This window comes from Hemicordylus capensis, chromosome 5 (assembly GCF_027244095.1).
Source record: "Hemicordylus capensis ecotype Gifberg chromosome 5, rHemCap1.1.pri, whole genome shotgun sequence".
NCBI classification, from domain to species: domain Eukaryota; kingdom Metazoa; phylum Chordata; class Lepidosauria; order Squamata; family Cordylidae; genus Hemicordylus; species Hemicordylus capensis.
This window is the reverse complement of record NC_069661.1, coordinates 142,160,969-142,182,628: the sequence shown is the minus strand read 5'-3', so window position 1 is coordinate 142,182,628 and position 21,660 is coordinate 142,160,969. Positions and strand designations below refer to the sequence as shown.

General features: G+C 45.2%; 1 protein-coding gene across 13 annotated transcripts in view; it reads right to left on the bottom strand.

Moving 5' to 3' along the window:
- FRMD4A (FERM domain containing 4A) overlaps positions 1–21,660 on the bottom strand; it is a 614,972-nt gene that overhangs the window by 120,442 nt on the left and 472,870 nt on the right. For all 13 annotated transcript variants that reach the window (XM_053257645.1, XM_053257644.1, XM_053257646.1 and 10 more), the window contains one exon: positions 6,277–6,299. In XM_053257645.1, the coding sequence (XP_053113620.1) occupies positions 6,277–6,299 (23 nt within the window). The remainder of the gene's footprint in view (positions 1–6,276; positions 6,300–21,660) is intronic.

Below are 21,660 nucleotides of genomic sequence, written 5' to 3'. Positions count from 1 at the left end.
AAAGGATGCTGGCAGAAGAGCAATTTTTATCATCACTATTGTGGTACAATCAGAAAGGCTGCATGTTTGCTCCTGTAATTCATTAACAAGCACTAATTGCTTAACTGCAAATTCATTGCAAGAAATGAACATTACAAACTGAACATTTCCATTATGTAAATATATTCCTTAGTAGCAAATTACTACTCTGTTTTTCTTCTCATCTAATTAACACCATTTAGTACTCCTTAACTAGATGCTTTTTCCTCTCTGCTTCAGGTTTCCCAACTCAAAAGGCCAAAGATGGGTTGTTAATGGCTGCTGTTCAAGGAGACTCCTTTGTGACTTTGGTTTGTATTAGATTGTTTGATGATTATTCGAGAGTATTTAATAATTGATAGGCAATGTTATTTAATACACAATAGTATTTGATAGCTAGCTGACTTGCAGCAGTATTTAGACAGATTGACAGATTACAAGATTTGACACCTGCCCAAAATCAAAATGAGTCAAGATACACCAACAACAAGTCAAAAGGCCAAATTGATCTGTGAATAGAGAGCTCCAAAACAGAGATCTGTGAATAGGAACTCCAGCTTTAAAGAAAGCAAGAGCAGTGAGAAGGGAAACATTTGGACTGGGGCTGGGGAAATGCCACAGCCCCAATCCAAATTGCCCTGTGGGGAAAAACATATAAATACCATACAGCTACTTTTATGTTTTCCCTCATGGGGTAAACAGTAACTTAGGGGAGCATTTAAATCAGGAAAACATCACAGTGGAGCGGGGGTGGGTGGGTGGGAATAGTCTCCTTGTGCCACAGCCCTGATTCAAATGGTTCTCCCAGCTGCTTGTAAATAATTTAAAAAAGAAAAAACCTCACAGGACAGCTTCATAGATTTCTTTTGTCATTTTTGAATTTTTGCACAATTTTGGTTCAAACTCTAGTTTGTATCAGTTCTGGGAGACGGTTACATGGCTTACTGAAGCTTTCTGTGGTGTGTATCCATTGTCTACCATTTTAAAAGATGTTTTTAGCAATAATTGTGTTTTAAAACGAATGTGTGAAGTCACCCTCAGAATCAATGAATATTTTTAGACTCATGCATTTTGAGCTCCTGACTAAAAAATAAACAAAAGGATCAATTTTCCTTTACTTTCAAGAGCTCGCCAATTTTTATTTTAAAAAGAAGCAAAATGAAAAGCATCCACAATTGAGTAACAATTATCCAGTACTCCACCTGAGCTTAAGTAAACTTCTTGGTGGTGGGGGATGGATCTTGAAATCCAACACGAGGAACATTCTTTGTGTAGAAACTATTGAGGGAAGTTATACAATGATGCTTTTATTGACTCCAGGGCCTTCAAATAATTACTGTCTGGCTCTCTTTGGAATCCATGGAATTGAAGCAGTCTATTGATAACAAACTGTGGCTTTTCTAATGTTTTATTTGGGTACTCTCAGAAAGCGATGGGATCAGAATTTTAATGTTCCTAAATCTATTATGCAGAAACTTCTCTCCCCATCTGCCCTCCTCACACCTATGTCCAGTTTCAAGTGGACATACTTTTATTGAGCAACAGACAGCAAGTTCTCATCTTAATGCACATAGCACGCCATACAGTGAGTAAAAGCATGGCTCTACAACATTCAAGCATTACAGAAGCGGATGGCAATCAGGCTTACACATACCCACTATCCCCCATTTACCCTTTCATTAACTCTCCGATCATGTTCAAAAATAAGTTTAAGGGGTTTTTTTTGCATATGTTTCTGGTATTTTCAGGTAGACTTTCATGGGAGTTACTATTGTTATAGAGATGAGATATCAAAAGAGCAAAACACAGATTTTAAGGGAAAAAAAATGTATTTTGCTAATTTACACTCCCCATCAGACAAACTCAGCAAAGCGGGGGAGGGGGGGAACTAAGAGTAAATGCAGAGTACAGACTTCATAGCTATTGATTTTAAAAGCTTGGACCTTAGTTTAGTTGACTAAAATGAAGCCCCCTAGCCATCATCCTGTTCCAGGCTAAGCCAGGGCTTTCACCAAGGTAGGTATATCCAGAAGTATACACCACACTTCAGACAGCTCAGAGGGGGTCATGAATGCCCTGCCTTGAGGCCCTTATGGCAGCCTCCTACATTGTAGCAGCCTCTTGGCTTTCTGAAGATTGGACAGGCCCCACCCTATGGGAGCACTCACTGGGCTTTCCTTGTAGCAGGGAGTATAAATGACTTTCTCGATGAGGCAGACCTTGCCTCAATACAGGCAGGGATGTGCATGGTCCGGACTAGTCCGGACCAGCACCGAGGGGGGTCTCCCTTTAAGGGCGTGGGGGGGGTAGAACCTACCCCTCCCGCCGCTTTCCCCCCTCCGGCGCTGCAGTTTAAAGTGAAGATTTTGGGGCGGCAGCGTTCTTCGCTGCCGCCCCTGCCCCTGCCCGGCAGTCTTCCTCTGAGTAGCACGCATGTGTGCGCAGTGGTGCGCGCGCGCCCGTCGCCACCGTGTGCGTGTGCCGCTGTGACGTAGGTGGCGCGCGTGTATGGTGGCGACGGGCGCGTGCGCCACCATGCGTGCATGCGTGCTACTCAGAGGAAGACTGCCAGGCAACGACGGGGGCAGGGGCGGCAGCGAAAACGCTGCCGCTACAAAATCTTCACTTTAAACTGCAGCGCCGGAGGGGGAAAAGTGGCGGGAGGGGTAAGTTCTACCCCTCGCCCTTAAAGGGAGACCCCACCTCGGTGCCAGACTGCTGGACCGGTCTGGTCCGGATCCGAACCAGTCCGGAGGCCTCCAACATGGCCTCCAGACTGGTTAGTGCCCCAGAGACCTGGCAGGCAGCTTCAGCGCCGGAGGGGGAAAAGTGGCAGGATGGGTAGGTTCTACCCCTCCGCCCTTAAAGGGAGACCCCCCCTGGGTGCTGGTCCGGACCATGCACATCCCTAAATACAGGTAGCCCTTGTTATCCTTGTCCTGGCACCCACAGTTTTGCACATCCGTGATCAGTGCTATATAGACCTGACCTCGTTATATGTGGTGCCAAAAAAACCCAAACCCACCTTAAAATGTGCCTATCCGTGGTTCCTGGGTGGCTGGAAATGACTTCTGATGTCCTTCCCAGTCACCATTTTACACCACAGAGACATCTTGTGGCTCTTTCTTAAAAAAAAAATAAAAATTCCTGTGATTTTCAATGGATAGCTAGAGACCTGGAGAGCATGGCACACTACTTTATTTCTATTATTTCTGCCCTCTCCCTTCTTTTTTTAGCCCTTTTTAAAGTTCTAGGAACCCAATCCTCCAATTCCCATTGATTCAAAGAAACTATTATCATGCATGGTGGAAACCCGGTTTCCACTGCGCATGTGAACTTCCGGGAGCTGTGTGGCTCCTGGCAGCAAGCCCGCTTAATTTACCCTTCCCTTAAATGAGGTTAGCATGGTTGTGTGTCAGTGCAGCTCCGTGCCGACTCACGAGGAGATCCCTGACCAAGAAGCTACAACGAGCCTCCTGGCATCGGGGGGCTCCCCAGAATGCCCTGCACACTTACACGGGGCATTCTGGGACTCCCAGGGGCCAGGAGGCCTCCAATCCCTTTCAGTAATCGTGTGGGCGTCTGATCTAGCCATCCAGGGCAAGCTGACTGCTTGTGTGTGGGGAGAGTGGGTCTAGCACGCTCTCCCTGCAGACCCCCTACATGCTCTCCACACTGCTCATGTGGAGAACATCAAGATCTCATCCATGGTTTCATTATCCGTGGTTGTAGGGCAGAATGGAACCCCCACAGATAATGAGGGCCACCTGTATCAGGGCTTTCTTGCTGTGTCTCCTGGTGTTCTGCTTGGTGTAATCTTTGGCTTGTTCCTGGCTTTTGTTCTGAATCTCTGGCTCTTGACTGCTTCCTAGCTTGATGTTTGGGGTGTTTCTGGCTTTTCACTGACCCTGTATCTCCTAATGACTACTTGGTTTGACCTTTGGTGTGTTGTTATCTTCAGCAACACTGGGGGACCTCTGCTAAGACTGGCAGATCATCAGGGAACTCTTCTGAGCTGGAAGACAAAGGCAGGGTCATGTCCTTAGGTTGTGATGGGGGTGCTTGCTCATGCCCCCCTGGTTCTCTTGGTGGGATAGGAGTGTCCCAGTGGCATGGTGTCACTGGTTCCATCCTGTTTCATCACCCAAATCATCTGCTTCATTTCCAGTTGTGTGCGTGTATCCTGGATCAGGACAGCCATTGGCTTGGAGGTATGTTCCTGACTGTCTGTGGACATTCTAGCTAATCAAATGACTAGAAACAACTACAGGGATAGCTGGTGCTGAGAAAGGTATTCAGCAGAGAAAGGAATGGGGTGCATTATCAAAGTACTAGTTCAGTCACCTTAAGTGGTGCAGCGGGGAAATGCTTTCACAAGCAGAAGGTTGCTGGTTCGAATCCCCACTGGTATTATATCGGGCAGCAGCGATATAGGAAGATGCAGAAAGACATCATCTCATACTGTGTGGGAGGAGGCAATGGCAAACCCCTCCTGTATTATACCAAAAGAAAACCACAGGGCTCTGTGGGCGCCAGGAGTCAACATTGACTTGATGGCACACTTTACCTTTAGCCAGCAGTTAAGACTGTGTGTGTGGATGAGGGTGGAATGTGAGTGGTATATTATCAATAGTGGCTGACATCCAGACTAGTGCTGTGCTCGCACAATGAGAGAAGTTGGACACACCCATATTTACCTGAATAGAAGATGGCACTGTATTTAAGATGACCTCCTTAAAAATAAAGGTTAAATACAGGTTATATCTGCATTTGCCTAAAAGGAAGAGGACTTTGGATTTAAGGCCATCACCCAGTTTCTAACATCAAAGAACCTGGAAAAAATGTAGTCTTGGATTCAGGTAAAGACGTTTGTGGAGATATGAGAAGTTACTACAACTATTGCAGTGCAGTGGGAATTGTAGCAGCTGGTAGTGCCATTATAATGCTTGTGTAACACTGGCTGTGAAACAGGATATGCAACATCTTGTGCAAGTGCAGCACTAGTCTGGAACAGAAGCTCCCATCTTTACAGAGCTACTTGACGCCATGTCCTTGAGTTAGCACAACACTAGTCTGGCTGTTGGCCACTGTGAATGTATATACTGTCAGTACTGCCTGTAAATTCTGTAAAACTTAAATTCTTGGGGTGTGGAAGAGTAACATATTGGTATTGGATGAGAACTGGTAGGAGCTGGCAACTATTCTTCTGCTGCGCTGCAGTAAACAAACATGCATGGTAAAATACCTAAATACTTCTCCACTAGCCCTGTAACCAAACAGTATTATTAATCACTAAGCTAATCTGAAAGTTTACAAATTGAGAGATAACAGCAAGAACAGACTTGTCACAAACACATCAAGATTTCACAAGTTGTTTGAAGTTCTGAAAGTGATGTTTCAGTGTCTCAGTGCTTCCTACTGCAACATTTTTGCATTCCTAACATCTGCAGAATGAAGTGTTTGCAGTGATTTACATTCATTTTGCTTCTTCTCCCCCCCCCCAATTAAATGAATTTGGGGGATTGGTTAAAAATATGACATCTGAAAAGATGACACTTAAAAGCCTTCTTTATGACCAAAGTGGGCCTTGGTGATTAAAGAGGGAAGCAATAAAGACACCACTGTAACGCATGCTGCGGGTTCAGCTGCAAACTTCTCCTTCTCCCACAACAGAATATCAACTGTTCTGTGAGACAAAGTCTAGGTCTGGTCTTGCCTCCAGAATGGATTCAGTGTTGTGAGGTCACGGCTTTTGAGGCAATGTTCACAGCCTCAGTGTTCAATGAGGGGAACAGATTCCTCTGGAATTGGGGATCTAATTCTCAGTTGATGTAGAATGGGATTAGTTCTAGGGTCTACCAGTTGCTGCTACTTATGCAATCTGTTTCACCAGCCCTCATACTCATTTATGCAATCAATGAGGAGAACCCAAAGTCTGGTCCTATTTTAAAGCAACAGTCCATGTACATGTATTATTGCGGAACTAGTCATTTCCTTAGAAATTTCCTTCTGCTGTACAGGGGAAGATTATTGTATTTCCTTTACTCCACAAGTACAGGAAAGCATCTACGAACAATGTACAAGCAAACAATTTTATTTCCCATATGTGGTCTAGTCACGGACTGCATTTTTGGGTTGAATGATGAGTGGAAATGTGACTAAGGTATAACAATACTAAGAGCTATACTATAATTACAAAATGCATCATTTGCAAGTATTTACTTTACTTTACTTGAAGAATTTTCATGCAAAACTCACCTTGAAAAATCTCCTTTTGCTTCCTGTAAAATGACAAAAAGGGAGTAGAGGGGGAAATATCAGTTAATTTGCACATAATGAAGAAAAGATACATTTCTATATTTGTTGCCTAAAAGCATTAAAAAGTTTTTTTTAAAAATCTAATCTTCAAAACATTTCTACATGCAGTTGAGAGCATGGGTGTGTCCTTTCCTGGCTACCCATGAGGTAAGGCAAGGGTGAAGCAAGCCAAGACAAATCCACAAGACCTTGGAGGGAGTAAGTTGATTCAACACTCCATGCAGGCAGACAGAGCCCTGAAGTACCAAACTACCACAAGACCAGAGGAAAGCTAGCTGGTCTTGTGGTAGCAAGCATGGCTTGTCCCCTTAGCTAATCAGGGTCCGCCCTGGTTGCATATGAATGGGAGACTTGATATGTGAGCACCGTAAGATATTCTCCTTAGGGGATGAAGCCACTCTGGGAAGAGCAGAAGGTTCCAAGTTGCCTCCCTGGCACCTCCAAGATAGGGCTGAGAGAGATTCCTGCCTGCAACCTTGGAGAAGCCACTGCCAGTCTGTGAAGACAATACTGAGCTAGATAGACCAATGGTCTGACTCAGTATATGGCAGCTTCCTATGTTGTTACCCTACCAGGGATCCACTTCCCTGCCTGTAGTGGGGAAGCCTTAAAGCGCCAGCCCTCTGGAGTTTGGCCATCTTAATCAAAACCACTGTACCTGCTCCTGCTGAGCTTGTTATTGGCAGCAGAGGCGGAGCTACCACTGGGTGAATGGGTTCGAAGAACCCGGGTCGCGCCCAATCAGGGGCCACGCTTTGCGGCCCCGACATGCCTCCGCATCTGACGTCAGACGCGGGTGGTGGTAGTTTAGCTCCTGAGCAGGGGCCACGCGCCCCTTTGTGAGCTAAACTAAGGCTGGCACTGTGTTTGCAGCACCAGCCAGGAGCGGCTCTTCCCTGCCTTAGCAGGGAAGAGCCACTCCTGGGCTGCGCTGCAAATGCAGCGCCAGCCAAAGTAGCTCCTGAAGGGGCCGCGCGACCCCTTCAGCAGTTAATAGGCTGCCGCTGTGTTCGCAGCGTAGCCAGGAGTGGCTCTTTCCTGCAGTTTAACTCCTGGAGGGGCCACGCGGCCCCTACGGGAGTTAAACTCCAACTCCCGAACAGAGCCTTAAGGCCAGACCACGCCCCCTGTGTCTGATGTCAGATGTGAGGGGCGTGGCTAGTCCCATGTCTGACATCAGACACAGGGGGCGTGGTCAGTGGGGGCGGCCACCGCAGCTCACACAGGCTGCCTGCGGTCCTGCTCCGCCGCTGATTGGCAGACATCAAGAGGGGTGACAGTGTGTGAAAGAGTGGGTGTGATAGGCTGGCCCATTACAGGGTGTGTCAGCACTCTCTCGCTCTCTCTCTGTTACTAGACTCCATGATGGTCTGAAATTTACAAAGCATGAGTGTGTGTTCAGGATCTCTTTATAGTTAAGAAATGATGATGAATTTATCTTAAGTGATCCTAAGCATACATTTTTGTTAAGAGCATAAGGTGTATCATGCAGGATCAGACTGAGATCTGCCCATCATTTCCTAGCAAGTAGAAGACATAAAGTAGTCCATTTGACTACTTAATTTCCAATTAGCCAATGAATTTTAAGGAATCATAATTCTGTGAAGAGTATGAAGATCTCCAAGTCCCAGCATGCTCAAAAAGCTCCAATTCTCGGATGCCTACATGACGGACAGCCCTATGTCTCAGGGCTCAGGATTCCTTAAAAGTTAGGTACATTTGGAAGCTCCAGGGGTGGAGTCACCATTGTGCCCTCGCCATGTGCCTGTGTCTGACATCAGACGCAGGGGTGTTATTTGAGTAATACTCAATACTGTGCTGTGGGATCAAAGGTAAAATCCTGAAGTTTAAAGTACCATTGCTTTGATCTGGTAAGAATTTGAGTAGCAGTCACCTCCCACGAGAACCAGGGCTGTACCATGGAAGGATATTGGAAGGAAGACACACAAAGAAGGGCCCTGTCCTCCTCAGGGCTCCTTCTAGACCCCTTCCCTGAACTGTCTGTTTTCAAAAGAAAAAGAAAAGGGAGAACTTGTGGTTGAAATATATGGGAAAATGTGTAGGCAGAATAATTTATTACTCGGGTAGAACTAAACCCACTTCCAGTGTTCTGGCCATTGGCCGAATAAGCACTGGGATGTCAGAGAAGCATTTAGATGTTTAACACTTATAGTGCCCTTCTCATGATCAGTGAGATGTGCATGAGGGCACGTGGAGAGAAAGGCTGGTAACACTTACCACAGACTATCACTGGATCCATACTTGGGGTTGGTTTCAACGCCCAGAGACACTGGCTTTTCCTAGCAGCATGGAGGGTTGGGGGCTGGGACATGTCTTCCCAAGCCCTGGAAATCCTATAATGCACCACCCGAGTGCATGGTGCATTTCGGAGATTCCTCAGCACTGGCCGGGAGGCTGGGCTCCTGTCGGCGCTGCACAGCACCAACACATGATCATTTAGCCTGGGTTAAGGATGCGCTTGCGCCCTTCATTATGGTTGGTGGGTGGGCCTTTGGTGGATTTCATGCAGCTGCCGTCAGTTTTCATGCGCAGCCAAGCCCGGGCTTGGCTGCCTTAGCCTAGTCTTGGTTGCACACAAGAACAGCCTCATATTATAATTGGACTTTATTAATATTATTTAATGAATGAATAACTTTAAACATATTAGGCTGTTAGTATTTCAGTTTTTGCTACTGCACATTGTCTTATGTTCTCCCTTCTGCCACCCCAAACAGTTCAGCTTCCCCAACCACAAATGTTTGGCTATAGGCCTGAATAGACACAGAAGTTCTGTTTTTTAAACTCCAGCCCTATATGAGAGAGCATAACTGACTGTCTTGGATTTTTATATTCCATACTTCTCCCCTCCCATCAACTGGGCAAAGATGCACCTTTCAATGTGGTGTCTCTCTTTATATTTTGCAGGGGGAGAGCAATTGGCCCTATTCAACTTGAGCACATAATTCCTCTGGGGGTTCTTGCTGGTGTCTCCCTTGAGCTTCTTTTTATATTGTGCATCCTTTGGGGACAGGGAGGCATTTGGGGAGCAGGAGAGGAGAGCTGGTCTTGTGGTAGCAAGCATGACTTGTTCCCTTAGCTAAGCAGGGTCCACCCTGGTTGCATATGAAAGGGAGACTAGAAGTGTAAGCACTGTAAGATATTCCCCTCAGGGGATGGAGCTGCTCTGGGAAGCACAGAAGGTTCCAAGTTCCCTCCCTGGCTTCTCCAAGATAGGGCTGAGAGAGATTCCTGCCTGAAACCTTGGAGAAGCCGCTGCCAGTCTGTGAAGACAATACTGAGCTAGATAGACCAATGGTCTGACTCAGTATATGGCAGCTTCCTATGTTCCTATGTAAGCATGCACATTAGGATGAAAACCCCCAACTTCAAGTATATGTTGATGGGATCTGAGCTGTCGCTGATTGACCAGGAGAGGGATCTTGAAAATCCAAAACGGCTTGTGAGGAGCTCCAAAAGGATCTCTCTAAATGTGAGTGGGCGACAAAGTGGCAAATGTGGTTCAATGTTGGCAAGTGTAAAGTGATACACATTGGGACGAAAACCCCCAATTTCAAGTATATGTTGATGGGATATGAACTGTCAGTGACAGACCAGGAGAGGGATCTTGGGATCATGGTGGACAGCTCGTTGAAAGTGTCAACTCAATATGTGGCAGCTGTGAAAAAGGCCAATTCCATGCTAGGGATCATTAGGAAAGGGACTGAAAATAAAACTGCTAATATAATAATGTCCTTTTCTCTATGTAAAACACTTTGAGAATTTTTCATTGAAAAGTGGTATATAAAATCATCTTCATCATCATCATAATCACCACCACCACCAGCCAATTACAAAAAGCAACATTACTGGGAACCACCTATATTCTGCGAAGATATCTATAATAATAACAGCAACAACATTGATAATAAAATTCAGCCATCCCAGGTCCTTGGGAAGGACTCGATGTCTCGATAAAAGAAACCAGTCAATAAGACCTGTCTGACTGTGTAAACAACAAACAACAACAATTATTAATATTTACTGGAGAATCCCCTGAATTGTGCACTCTCACATTCCCAGTACTTTGGTCACCATGAGTAACTTGTTGCTGTTTACCAAAGTGACTTCATACTTCTAAAATTTGGAGGCCTTTACTAACCAATCCTCTTGTCCTTAAGCAGAATGTTTGTGGAAGGGAATACTTGATATCAGATAGTTACAGGGGATTCCCCGATTTTTCTTGATTTGAATGTCTATTAGGTAAGAGTCCAGGCTATTCAGCTGGATGCTCTTTCCAAAGAACTAACTACAGATTATTATCCTTGCTGCTAATTCTTACAACAAGCCTACTGAGACAGGTACTGATTCACACAGCAATAGATCAGCATGCCATACCTATGATGCTTATTGAATAGTATCTTTTAGGGATGCAAACAACTTTTTAAAAAATGTGTTTAAATTGAAATTCCAAAGTTTAGCCATTTAAACATTAATGTCAGGACTCAGGAGCCCCAATGGGAGAGAGTCTGAGTCTAGGAAGATGTCAAGGAAGGTGTTGGGGAGTAGGTTATCTCCTGCAATTAGTGGAGGATGGGGAGAGAGAGAATCAGATGACAAGCTGCCAGGAAGCCTGAGAAAAGGCAGAAGAAGCAGGATGGCTTCTAGGACCCTGAGTGAACTCTGCAGGGATGGTGGCCATGTCAATCTGCACCCATGGCAGCCTCAACACAACTAGGATGCTGGCCCCAATAGCAGGAGCAGCAAACGTCTTGCAGGAGGTCAGGTCTCACCATCCAGCAGGCCCCAGCCTCTCCCAAGAGTGCAGACAGTATCAGGCAGGCACTGCGGACACTATTTGAAGGAGACAGGAAGGATATCTTCCCAAATGGAGGCCATTACAAAATGTTTACTGAAACGTAGTACAGTACCAGTAAGACTGTAGCCACCTGATGGGGCAGCAGGGAAGTAACTTGCCTAGGGAGCAAGAGGTTGCCAGTTCGAATCCCCGTAGGCATGTTTCCCAGACTCTGGGAAACACCTATATTGAGCAGCAGCTATATAGGAAGGTGCTGAAAGGCATCATCTCATACTGCATGGGAGATGGCAATGGTAAACCCCTCCTGTTACTATATTCTACCAAAGACAACCACAGGGCTCTGTGGTCGCCAGTAGTCGACACTGTCTAGGCGACACAACTTTACTTTTACCTTTATAAGTACAACTAGCACTTATTTAATTGGTTAATATTGTGCAGCTCTAGTATTCTTCTCTATTCTGTTAAAATCATATTATGTGGGTATATATTATTTTACATATTATGTAAAATCATATTATGTGACAGTAAGGTTGAAGTGTGAACAGAAAACAAACTCTTGTCCACTTGGACCCCAATCCAGAAGTTAATAATTAAAACCAGTAATGGTCGGTGCAGGTGTCGCTGGGAGGGACAGTGAAAGGCACCTTTAAGCACAAATTAGTAGGGGTGTGCAATTCGGGTTTTCGGGTGATTCGGCTCGGACCCAAGCCGAATCACCCCCGTTCTGTTTTGTGCCCGAATCTGGGTCACCCGAATCACCCTTGATTCGGTTCGGATTCGGATTTAATCCGAATCCGAATCGATTTGGGGGGGTAAAAATGGGCCCAGGGGCAAAATTTTGGGGTGGGGTGGTAGTGCCCAATGGGTAGAGTCTACCACCCCAATTTCAGGGGGATTGGGCAAAGTCCTGATTTTTTGTGAATTTTTAAAGTTTTAGTGACTTTGGGGCAGTTCGGGGGCATAGCATGGGATTTGGGCAAAAGGAGTGGGGTGGGGTGGTAGTGCCTAATGGGTGCAGGCTACCACCCCAATTTCAGGGGGATTGGGCAAAGGGCTGATTTTTGGTAAATTTCTGAAATTTTCATGTCTTTGGGGCAGATTGGGGCATATTGGGGCAGAAAGTGGGGCCTGGGGCAGAATAGTGGGGTGGGGTGGAGTGGTAGTGCCTAATGGGTGCAGGCTACCACCCCAATTTCAGGGGGTTTGGACAAAGGGGTGATTTTTTGAGAATTTTTGAAGTTTTGGTGACTTTGGGGCAGTTTGGGGGCAGAAAGTGGATCTGCCCCAAAAGAGTGGGGTGGGGTGGTAGTGCCTAATGGGTGCAGGCTACCACCCCAATTTCAGGGGGTTTGGACAAAGGGGTGATTTTTTGAGAATTTTTGAAGTTTGGGTGTCTTTGGGGCAGATTGGGGGCAGAAAGTGGATCTGCCCCAAAGGAGTGGGGTGAGCTGGTAGATAGTGCCTAATGGCTGGAGGCTACCACCCATCCCCAATTTAAGAGTGATTGGGCAGAGGGGGGAATTTTGGTGAATTTATTTTTATGAGGTTTGTCTTCATAAGGTGAAGCGTGCTAAATTGATTACTTCCTCATATTATTCATAGTAAAGGAAAGTGTGAAAAAGTGAAAGTGGGGTCATGAGAGTTGTTTAATTGAAAAAAATCTCATTTGCTATGATAGAATGAGAATTCACACCTCAGAAAAAACTTCTGAGGGGTGAATTCTCATTCTATCATAGCAAATGAGATTTTATGAATGAAATGAAAATTTTAGAAATTTACCAAAAATCAGCCCTTTGCCCAATCCCCCTAAAATTGGGGTGGTAGCCTGCACCCATTAGGCACTACCACCCCACCCCACTCCTTTTGCCCCGATCCCATGCTATGCCCCCGAACTGCCCCAAAGTCACTAAAACTTTAAAAAATCGCCAAAAATCAACCATGAACCGAATCACCCGAATTTTTTGTGCCCGAAATTCGGGTGATTCGGCTCGTGCCCGAAAAAATTCGGGGGACATCGGGGGTGATTCGGTTCGGCCCTGAATCACCCGAAATTGTTCGTTTCGGGCACAGATCGTTCTGTGCCCGAAATTTTTTGCACATCCCTACAAATTAGTAGGCACTTACCTCCGCTCCAGCCGCCACCTGCAAGCTGCTCTGAGCAGCAGCAAGGAGCAGCTTGCACCCAGCACTCCCTGCGATGAGGGATCAGCTCTGCCACTCACTTGGCTTCCATGGAGCCGATCCCCTGCTGGTGGACAGGTGAGCGGCAGAGGCAATCCTCCACCCCAGAGAGTGCTGGGTGGGGCACTGCCGCTCGGCGCAGCTTGCAGGTGTGGCCAGAGCAGAGGTAATTGATGCTTAAAGGTGCCTCTTGCTGCCTGCCCCCCAGCGATGCCCACACTGACCAGTACTAATTAAAACCTACAGAAATCAATTAAATACACTAGCAGTGACCTACTTATGCCTCATTGCGTAGCATCCACAGTTATCCTTAGCCTAAAACAGGAACCTTATTCTGGAAAAAGCACTCCTATTTCAGACCAAGGACTCCTGTTCCAGATGGGGAGTCCTAACCATTAACTGCAATGGCACTTGAGCATAAATGTGGTGTATGCTTCACACAATGGCCTCCTCTGGATTGGGGTCTTGACATGGCACGAGGAACAGATTTTGGTGTTGCTGTTCAGGCACTGAGGAGAAATTCTCAGGATGCCCGAAATTCCACATAGAATTCTGAATGGAAAGAGGAATATGGTGGTATAGATAAAGGGGTGGGAACCGTACTGGGCATCTGAAACTGTACCCTGAGAAGCACCAGAGTGGTTCTGAAATCCTAATGCTGGTGGTCAATAGACAGGAGATGTAGCAAGGGATCTCCACTTTCTGCTAGCAGTGAGTAGTTGAAGTTTTCCACTTTTTACCTGCTTGCCTTGCACAGGATGTAGCTATTGTCAGGCCTCTGCTTACTTGCAATGGCCATAACAGAGGACACAATCAGGCAGTGATGTACATTGCAGTATGGAGATCAGGATTTCCTTGTGTTCTAGGAGTCACCATCATAGAAAATCAGGGAATCCCTGTTCTTATGCTGTGTTTGGGTCAAAGATGTACAGCCATAATCAGGAATTCCAATGAACTAAAACTCCTATATGTTCTGTTTAGCAGTTACACTGCCCTTTAAATCCAGCCAATCTGTTCTGTCGCCTACACAAAATTGTACTTCCCTCAGAAAACAGGCCTCTTCATGATTGGTTAGGGAGGTGTCATATGATTTCTATAGCAACTATCTGTACTGCTTGGAGAAGGTCCCTGGTGGTGCAGTGGTAAAACTGCCACCCTGTAACCAGAAGGTTACAAGTTCGATCCTGACCAGGGGCTCAAGGTTGATTCAGCCTTCCATCCTTCCGAGGTTGGTAAAATGAGTACCCAGAATGTTGGGGGGCGATATGCTAAATCATTGTAAACCGCTTAGAGAGCTTCGGCTATAGAGCGGTATATAAATGTAAGTGCTATTGCTATTGCTAAGGTCCACCTTCCACTTTGAAACCAGTAATCTCAGAATGTTTATACCTGGCTGGTTCAACTTTTGACACAAACTCAATATAGCTAAGGGTTTGATAAACCTCCTGGTTTTGCTGCCTGCTAAGGACTGAAAAAATGGGGGTCTGCCATGCACCTACCAGGCCACAAAGCATTACTAGGGGGCTGCATTCAGCTTGGTGAGTCGCAAATTGTGCAGGCCTGGTTTACACCATCAAATTCCATTGATGCCTTTCAGTTGCTGGTACTTCAGGAATAGGTCTGCACATGGATTTTTATACCTTTAAAAAAACCCCAAAACTTCCTAGTTACTAGCAATGCCCCCCTGACAAACCTGTCTGTATCTTCCTGACCATTCCTGCTCAGAAAAGAGAAGAGAATGAAAGAGAAGAGAGAAATTTTGTTTGTTCTGTTTATAGTAAATTATTTCTTCTGTCCCTTTCTCCGTCTCTCCCTCTACCTCCATTCCCAAGAAGAGTTATACTTTGGAGGTTTTACTAGGCTTAACTACTCCTACTCTAATTCAAATTAATTGATTGCTAAGGCTCAGAGGAAATGTTTGTGGATGTCTAGAGTAGAATTTACAATTGTGTTTGTTAATTCCATTTAATTGGCAATCACTTAATTGGGGCTACAGTGGGAGGGGAGAAAAGCTACTTTATAGTACCCTTGGGGCTGGTGATCTCCGCTCCTGCTAATTATATCCTAGAGCTGACTTCCAGTTTGGTATAACAAAATACAAGTCCATGAAAGCCAAAAGAACTGAACATTTAACTGGCCTTGATTTTATAATGTTCTTAACAAGCACTATAGATTTAAATAGTTATTATCTCGCTTGACAACTAACATGATATGTAAAATGCTAGCTAATTCTGAGCTGGTACCAATTTCTACCCAGCCTCAGCAAACGAGATTAATTGAATGGTGTGCAAACAGGATAATTAGGAATTTGAGATATATTATTTATTTATTTATTTATTTACACAGTCAGACAGGTGTTATTGACTGGTTTGTTTTATCCAGACATCGAGTCCTTCCCAAGGACCTGGGATGGCTGAATTTTATTATCAATGTTGTTGCTGTTATTATAGATATCATTGCAAAATATAGGCTGTTCCCAGGAAAGTTGCTTTTTGTAATTGGCTGATGGAGATTTCTGTGGCCACTATGGTGTTGTTGAGGTGCTATTCAAGTTGTTTTGGAATTGCACCTAGGGCGCCAATTACCACTGGGATTATTTGGGCCTTTTTCTGCCACAGACTTTCAATTTCAATTTGTAGATCTTTGTATTTGGTGATTTTTTCTATTTCTTTTTCTTCTGCTATCCCCTGGTATTGCTATGTCGATTGTTTTGACTTGTTTTTCTTTCTTCTCAACTACAGTTATATCTGGTATATTGTGTGGCAGATGTTTGTCTGTTTGTAGTCGGAAGTCCCATAATATTTTTACATCTTCATTTTCTACCACGTTTTCAATTTTATGGTCCCACCCATTTTTGGCTACAGGTAGCTTGTATTTTTTGCAGATGTTCCAGTGTATCATCCCTGTGCAATCTTTTTACAACAGCTGATTAGATGGTCCACTGTTTCATCTTCTTTACAAAGGCAGCACATACTGTTTGTTGTTGATTTTTCGACTTTTGCTCTTATTGCATTTGTTCTTTGTGTCTGTTCTTGTGCAGCCAGTATTAAACCCTCTGTTTCTTTCTTCAAGTTGCCATTCTTAAGCCATTGCCAGGTCTTGGTGATGTTCGATTTTCCACTTATCTTGTGCAAATATTGACCATGCAGTGGCTTATTTTTCCATTTTTGTGCTCGGTTCTTGACTTGTTCTTTTTTGTAGGCCTGCTTTGTTTCATTGGTGTTGAATAGTTTCTTCTTCTTGACCATTTTAAGAGCATCTTCTTCACTGTCCTTTATATATTCTTCAAGGCCTCTTTTATCCTCCTTTACTGGGCCACCTCCAGCCTCAAGGGCAGGGTGCCTCTGAGTACCAGTTGCAGGGGAGTAATGGCAGGAGAGAGGGCACGCCCTCAACTCCTGTCTGTGGCTTCCAGCGGCATCTGGTGGGCCACTGTGTGAACCAGGATGCTGGACTAGATGGGTCTTGGGCCCGATCCAGCAGGGCTGTTCTTATGTACTGTTTGATGGACTTGCAGCATTGCTCTTCCACCTGAGCTGTGAGGGAGGTATAGCCTATCTACATCACTGAAGGGTTGCAGAGCATGATTTATGGTCATTATTTTCCTGGTTTTACGATCTAGCGTCTCTAGCTCTGCCTGGGTCCAGTCTATTATTTCTGCAGTGTATCTGATAACAGGTATAGCCCAGATGTTTATGGCTTGTATGGTGTTCCTGCCATTGAGCTTGGACTTTAGGATTTTTCTAACTCTCTTGATGTATTCACTTCCAATTTTTCTTTTAACTTCAGTTTGTGCAATGTTATCAGCCTGGAGTATGCCCAAGTATTTGTAATGTTCTTTCTCTTCCAGGTTCTTGATCTTGCTTCCATTGGGCAGTTCTATTCCTTCTGGTTTTGTTATTTTTCCTCTGTTCGTTATTAATGCAGCACACTTGTCTAGTCCAAACTCCATTGCTATATCGCTACTGAATATACGGACAGTGTTTAGCAGTGATTCGATTTCTGACTGGGACTTTCCATACAACTTCAGATCGTCCATGTACAGCAGATGGTTGATTTGACTTGATGTTTTAGATGTTTGGTATCCGAGACCTGTTTTGTTCAGTATTTGTGAAAGTGGAGTCATGGTGATTACAAACAACAGAGGGGATAGTGAGTCCCCTTGGAAAATACCTCTTCTAATGCTAACTTGTCCAAGTGTCTCACCATTGATTGTTAACTGTGTACTCCACATGCTCATTGCTTTTTAAATAAATATCTGAATGTTTTTGCTGACACCAGTTGTTCCTAAACATTTTAGTATCCATGTGTGGGGCAAGGCGTCGAAGGCTTTCTTGTAGTCAATCCATGCAACACTTAGATTTGTTTTTCTTCTCTTGCAATTTTCTAAAACCATTTTGTCAATCAGCAGCTGGTCTTTTGTGCCTCTGGTGTTGGAACAACTTCCTTTCTGTTCAACTGGAAGCTGTTTGGTAGTTAATAAGTGTTGCATCACTTCATCTGCTATTCTTCCAGTTAATAATTTGAACATGGTTGGCAGGCAGGTTATCGGTCTATAATTACTTGGAACTGCACCTTTTGCTAGGTCTTTCATGATGAGATGAGTTTTCCTAGTTGTTAGCCATTGTTCAATATCACCTCCTTGCAAAATATGATTGAACTGTTTTGATAATTGTTTATGAAGGCTTGTTAGGTGTTTAAGCCAAAAGTCATGCAGTTCTTATTCATTATTATTATTATAATTATTATTATATTTCATTTTCACTATTTACCAACATGCAAAATCATTTTCCTTACAAGGAAGATGACCCAAGTTCTTTTTCCTGAAAAGTAAGTATAAAAACATCTGATGGTTCTTCTAGTAGCTTGTTAGAGACCCTCCTCATGGAATAAGTTAGCAAAATTAGCAAAGCCCCTTGTCGCCAGAGCATTTTTCACACAATAGGCTTTACTGCAAATTTGAAGTTGCCCAAAAAACCTGACATAAAAAGTGATTTTGAAAAACAACACAAACCCTGGATATACATGGGGCTACACTCTAATGAGGGATTAAAATCCCAAATTGTGTGTGTGAAGTGCTTCCCAATAGCTCACAGGGACTTTGGGGTAAATCTGGCCAATATGTGAATGCACACCCTCCATTCCATAGGAGATGCGAGCTAAAAGCCCTGTGTGAAAAATGTCTAGGTGGCAAGGGAATCTCCTTCTAAAAGATTTCCACTTGGCAGGAACTGTGCAGGGACAACTAACTCCTTTGGGGCTACATAAACGGAGGATGGCAGCAGCATTTTTAAAAAGTGCCCACAGCACATTCTTCAGCTATGCTGTGAGGCCACCTTTGCAATGAACCTGTCAGGTAAGCAGATAAGCACAACAGCAAATTGAACTCTGGTGCAAGCCCATGAGGCCTCCAACTTCCTTCCTGCCTGCTTGCACCTTTCATTGTCCACAATTGCCTCTTCCTCTTTTTCTTCTGGCTTACTAAAATTAACAAAATGCTCCACAGTTAGGCCCCTGAAATGGGAGATGGTTGTGCAGCTTCCTTCTCCAAGCACCTGACGGCAAGGGGCGTTGCTAACTTTCTGCTGGTGAAGATGGCAGTGGGCAAGAGAGAGTCTAGTTTCTAAGGCCTTCATTCTGGGGGTTAAGAGTTTATGCTAAAGAGCTGCCACCTCTTCCAATGGGAAAAATGACATTGCTTATAAGTTATTTCATATAACTGATGAAATATACACATTTAAAACTGTCCATTTACTATAATGAGGACTAAATTAAAGAAAAATATGCCTCCGAGGCGTGCCCCCTGCAAACATAAGCACTGCTTCTGAATACCTAAACCATGGTCACAGATTGCTTGCACACTAGGATGTGCAACATGGTTTGAAATGGGTTTGCAAATTGCAAGCCATGGATTGTGTTAAGCATTGTCAAGTATTACATCTGCACTAACCAAACCATAACAGAAGCTGAACCATGTTTTAACTACCATATATTTGTATGCACATAACCCACAGGTTATCCAATTTTTTGCAAATGGAAGCAAGGGGGATGTGGGGATTTAAAGAGGTGTCAGCTTTCCAGCAAGACACACAGACCATCGGGTTTCCCTGCCTCCCTGTTTCTCTTCCCTGTTGCTGCCACTGTCCACAATGTCCATCTCCTGGACACCTCATTTCTCTTTCCCATTGCCCCTGCTACTGGGGCAGCATTCCTCCTGCTTGCTGTTGCCTTGTTTCTCCCTAAGGCTGTGCAGGTCCACTCTGGCCACACTTTATCTCCGTGTCCTTGTAGCCAATGCTGCAAAGGAAAGCTTGTCAGCCCCCTTTCTGCAGAGTTTCCAATTGTAGAAAAAGGAGGGGAATAGAAGTTGGATGAGGGCTTTCTAACTGACTCTTAACAAGGATGCTAATGAACTGTAGGCTCTTGATGGGTGCGGGCTTTTCCCACATGGTGTATGTTTGCAGAGGTGCTCTAACCCCCGGTCTGGTCCTCCAAGGTCCGGGGGTGGGCCTCCAAATGGCTGGGGCAAAGGGCCTCTGGCAGCCACCCCACACCCTGCCATACCTCCGCTGTGAGTTTAAAAAAAATTCTTACAGCAACCAAGGGGTGGCTGTGCAGGGGAGCGGAGCAGTCCTTCTCCTCTCTTCCCCAGCGGCAGTGGGGACAAGAGCAATGCTGAACCTGTCCGTTTGGGCCAGCTTCTTTTACCAACTGCAAGGTGTGACTGCGCAGTTGAGATCGTCGTAAGTCCATGACGTGACATGATTATCACAAGCCTGTGATGGAGGTTGGGGAGGGGACTCATACAGGGAGTGGGGGCTCACGGTTGGGCAGTCCGGGCACCCAAATTGCCTAGATGTGCCCCTGTATATTTGGGATTGTTTGGGGTCTTAACCTTGGTTTAGGCAACAAATCATGGTTTGCACCGGCCATCATTATGTTTGCACTGGGCCTCACTGAAAAAAGGTCAAGTGAAACTTGCAAATTCACCCTGAATTCAGGAAGGATTGTTACATCTGGCTCTGGAACACAACTAGTAGACAAATGCAGTCTACTAGTCATGTATGGCCACTATAGGAAACCTTGAGGTTTGGAAGGATGAGCGGGGAAAACAGGTTAAGCCTGCTCTCCCAGCACACGAACAGAGTGGGAGCTCTGGGCGGCCGGATCGGCTGCCCACATGATTGCCAGCTCCGTGATGAAGCCAGCGGGGTCTGGGGAGCTCGGGGGCCGCATGGCCCCTGGAAGCTCCAGTATGCCCTGCGCAAGTACGCAGGGCATACTGGGGAGACCCCCGGAGCCAGGAGGCGGCTTTTTGCCTCCCCTCTGGGGGTCTACTCATGAGTAACCATGGTGTGGAGCCGCAGTGCGGCTACTCATGATCTTTAAAACCAGGTTTGCAGAGCGCTTGCTCCACAAACCTGGTTTTAGGGCAGGGGTAGTAAGTTAGGCAGATTATCCACCTAGGAACCACCAGGCTTGCAGCCAAGCCTGGTGGTTCACACGATGGGGTGAAATCGGGCTAGCCTCAGCTAGCCCGATTTTGCCCCATCGTGTGAATAGCCTCCTTATTTTTTTTTAATGCTTCCCTTGGACTACAAAAATAGTGCAGTAGTCAAGCACCTGGCAAGCCAAAATACATGGCTCATAGCTTTTGGGTCACAAGTTGTGCAGACCTGTTCTGGAAAAGGCAATCCTGTTGGCTGGAACTCCATATTTATTTGTCTGGAATTTATGTGGTCTGGAGACAACATAAACATGAAGAAAACAGAAGCCAGTCTTCCCATTGCAGTGATACTGCAGGTAATCCAGAGTCCTTTGCTCAGGGGGTAGTTGCTATTTTCTCTGATCTTTTTTTCCTCCAGAAATGCTCTTTAATACTGCTAAATATGTCTCTGAGGGCCACACAGCTCTCAGGGATATATTTAGAGGAGTTAACAGAGGTGCTCTTACCCCTGGACCTCCACGCTGAAGTTCAGGGCCTCCACAACCTCTTTAGTCTGTCTCGAGTGGTGTGGTCACCGTGCTGCACTGCCGGCCTGCACTGTGCCGAGCGGCCAAGCATGACCTGTGCCAGGTGGCCTAGTGTAATCTCCGCTTTAGAGACAGAGGCAGGAATGGGGGAAGAAATGTGTGGGATGGGTACGTGTTAAGTTGCATATTGAAATGCTTATGCTAATGCATATTTGCATAAATATACCTGTTTTATATTCTTACATTCTTGTGAGTTCAGTTGCTGTTTGTGCTCTAAAGAACCCACATGTTAAAAATACTGCGTGTTTCACAGTGTTTGTGTGTGGGGGGGATAGTTGTGTGTGTGTGTGGGG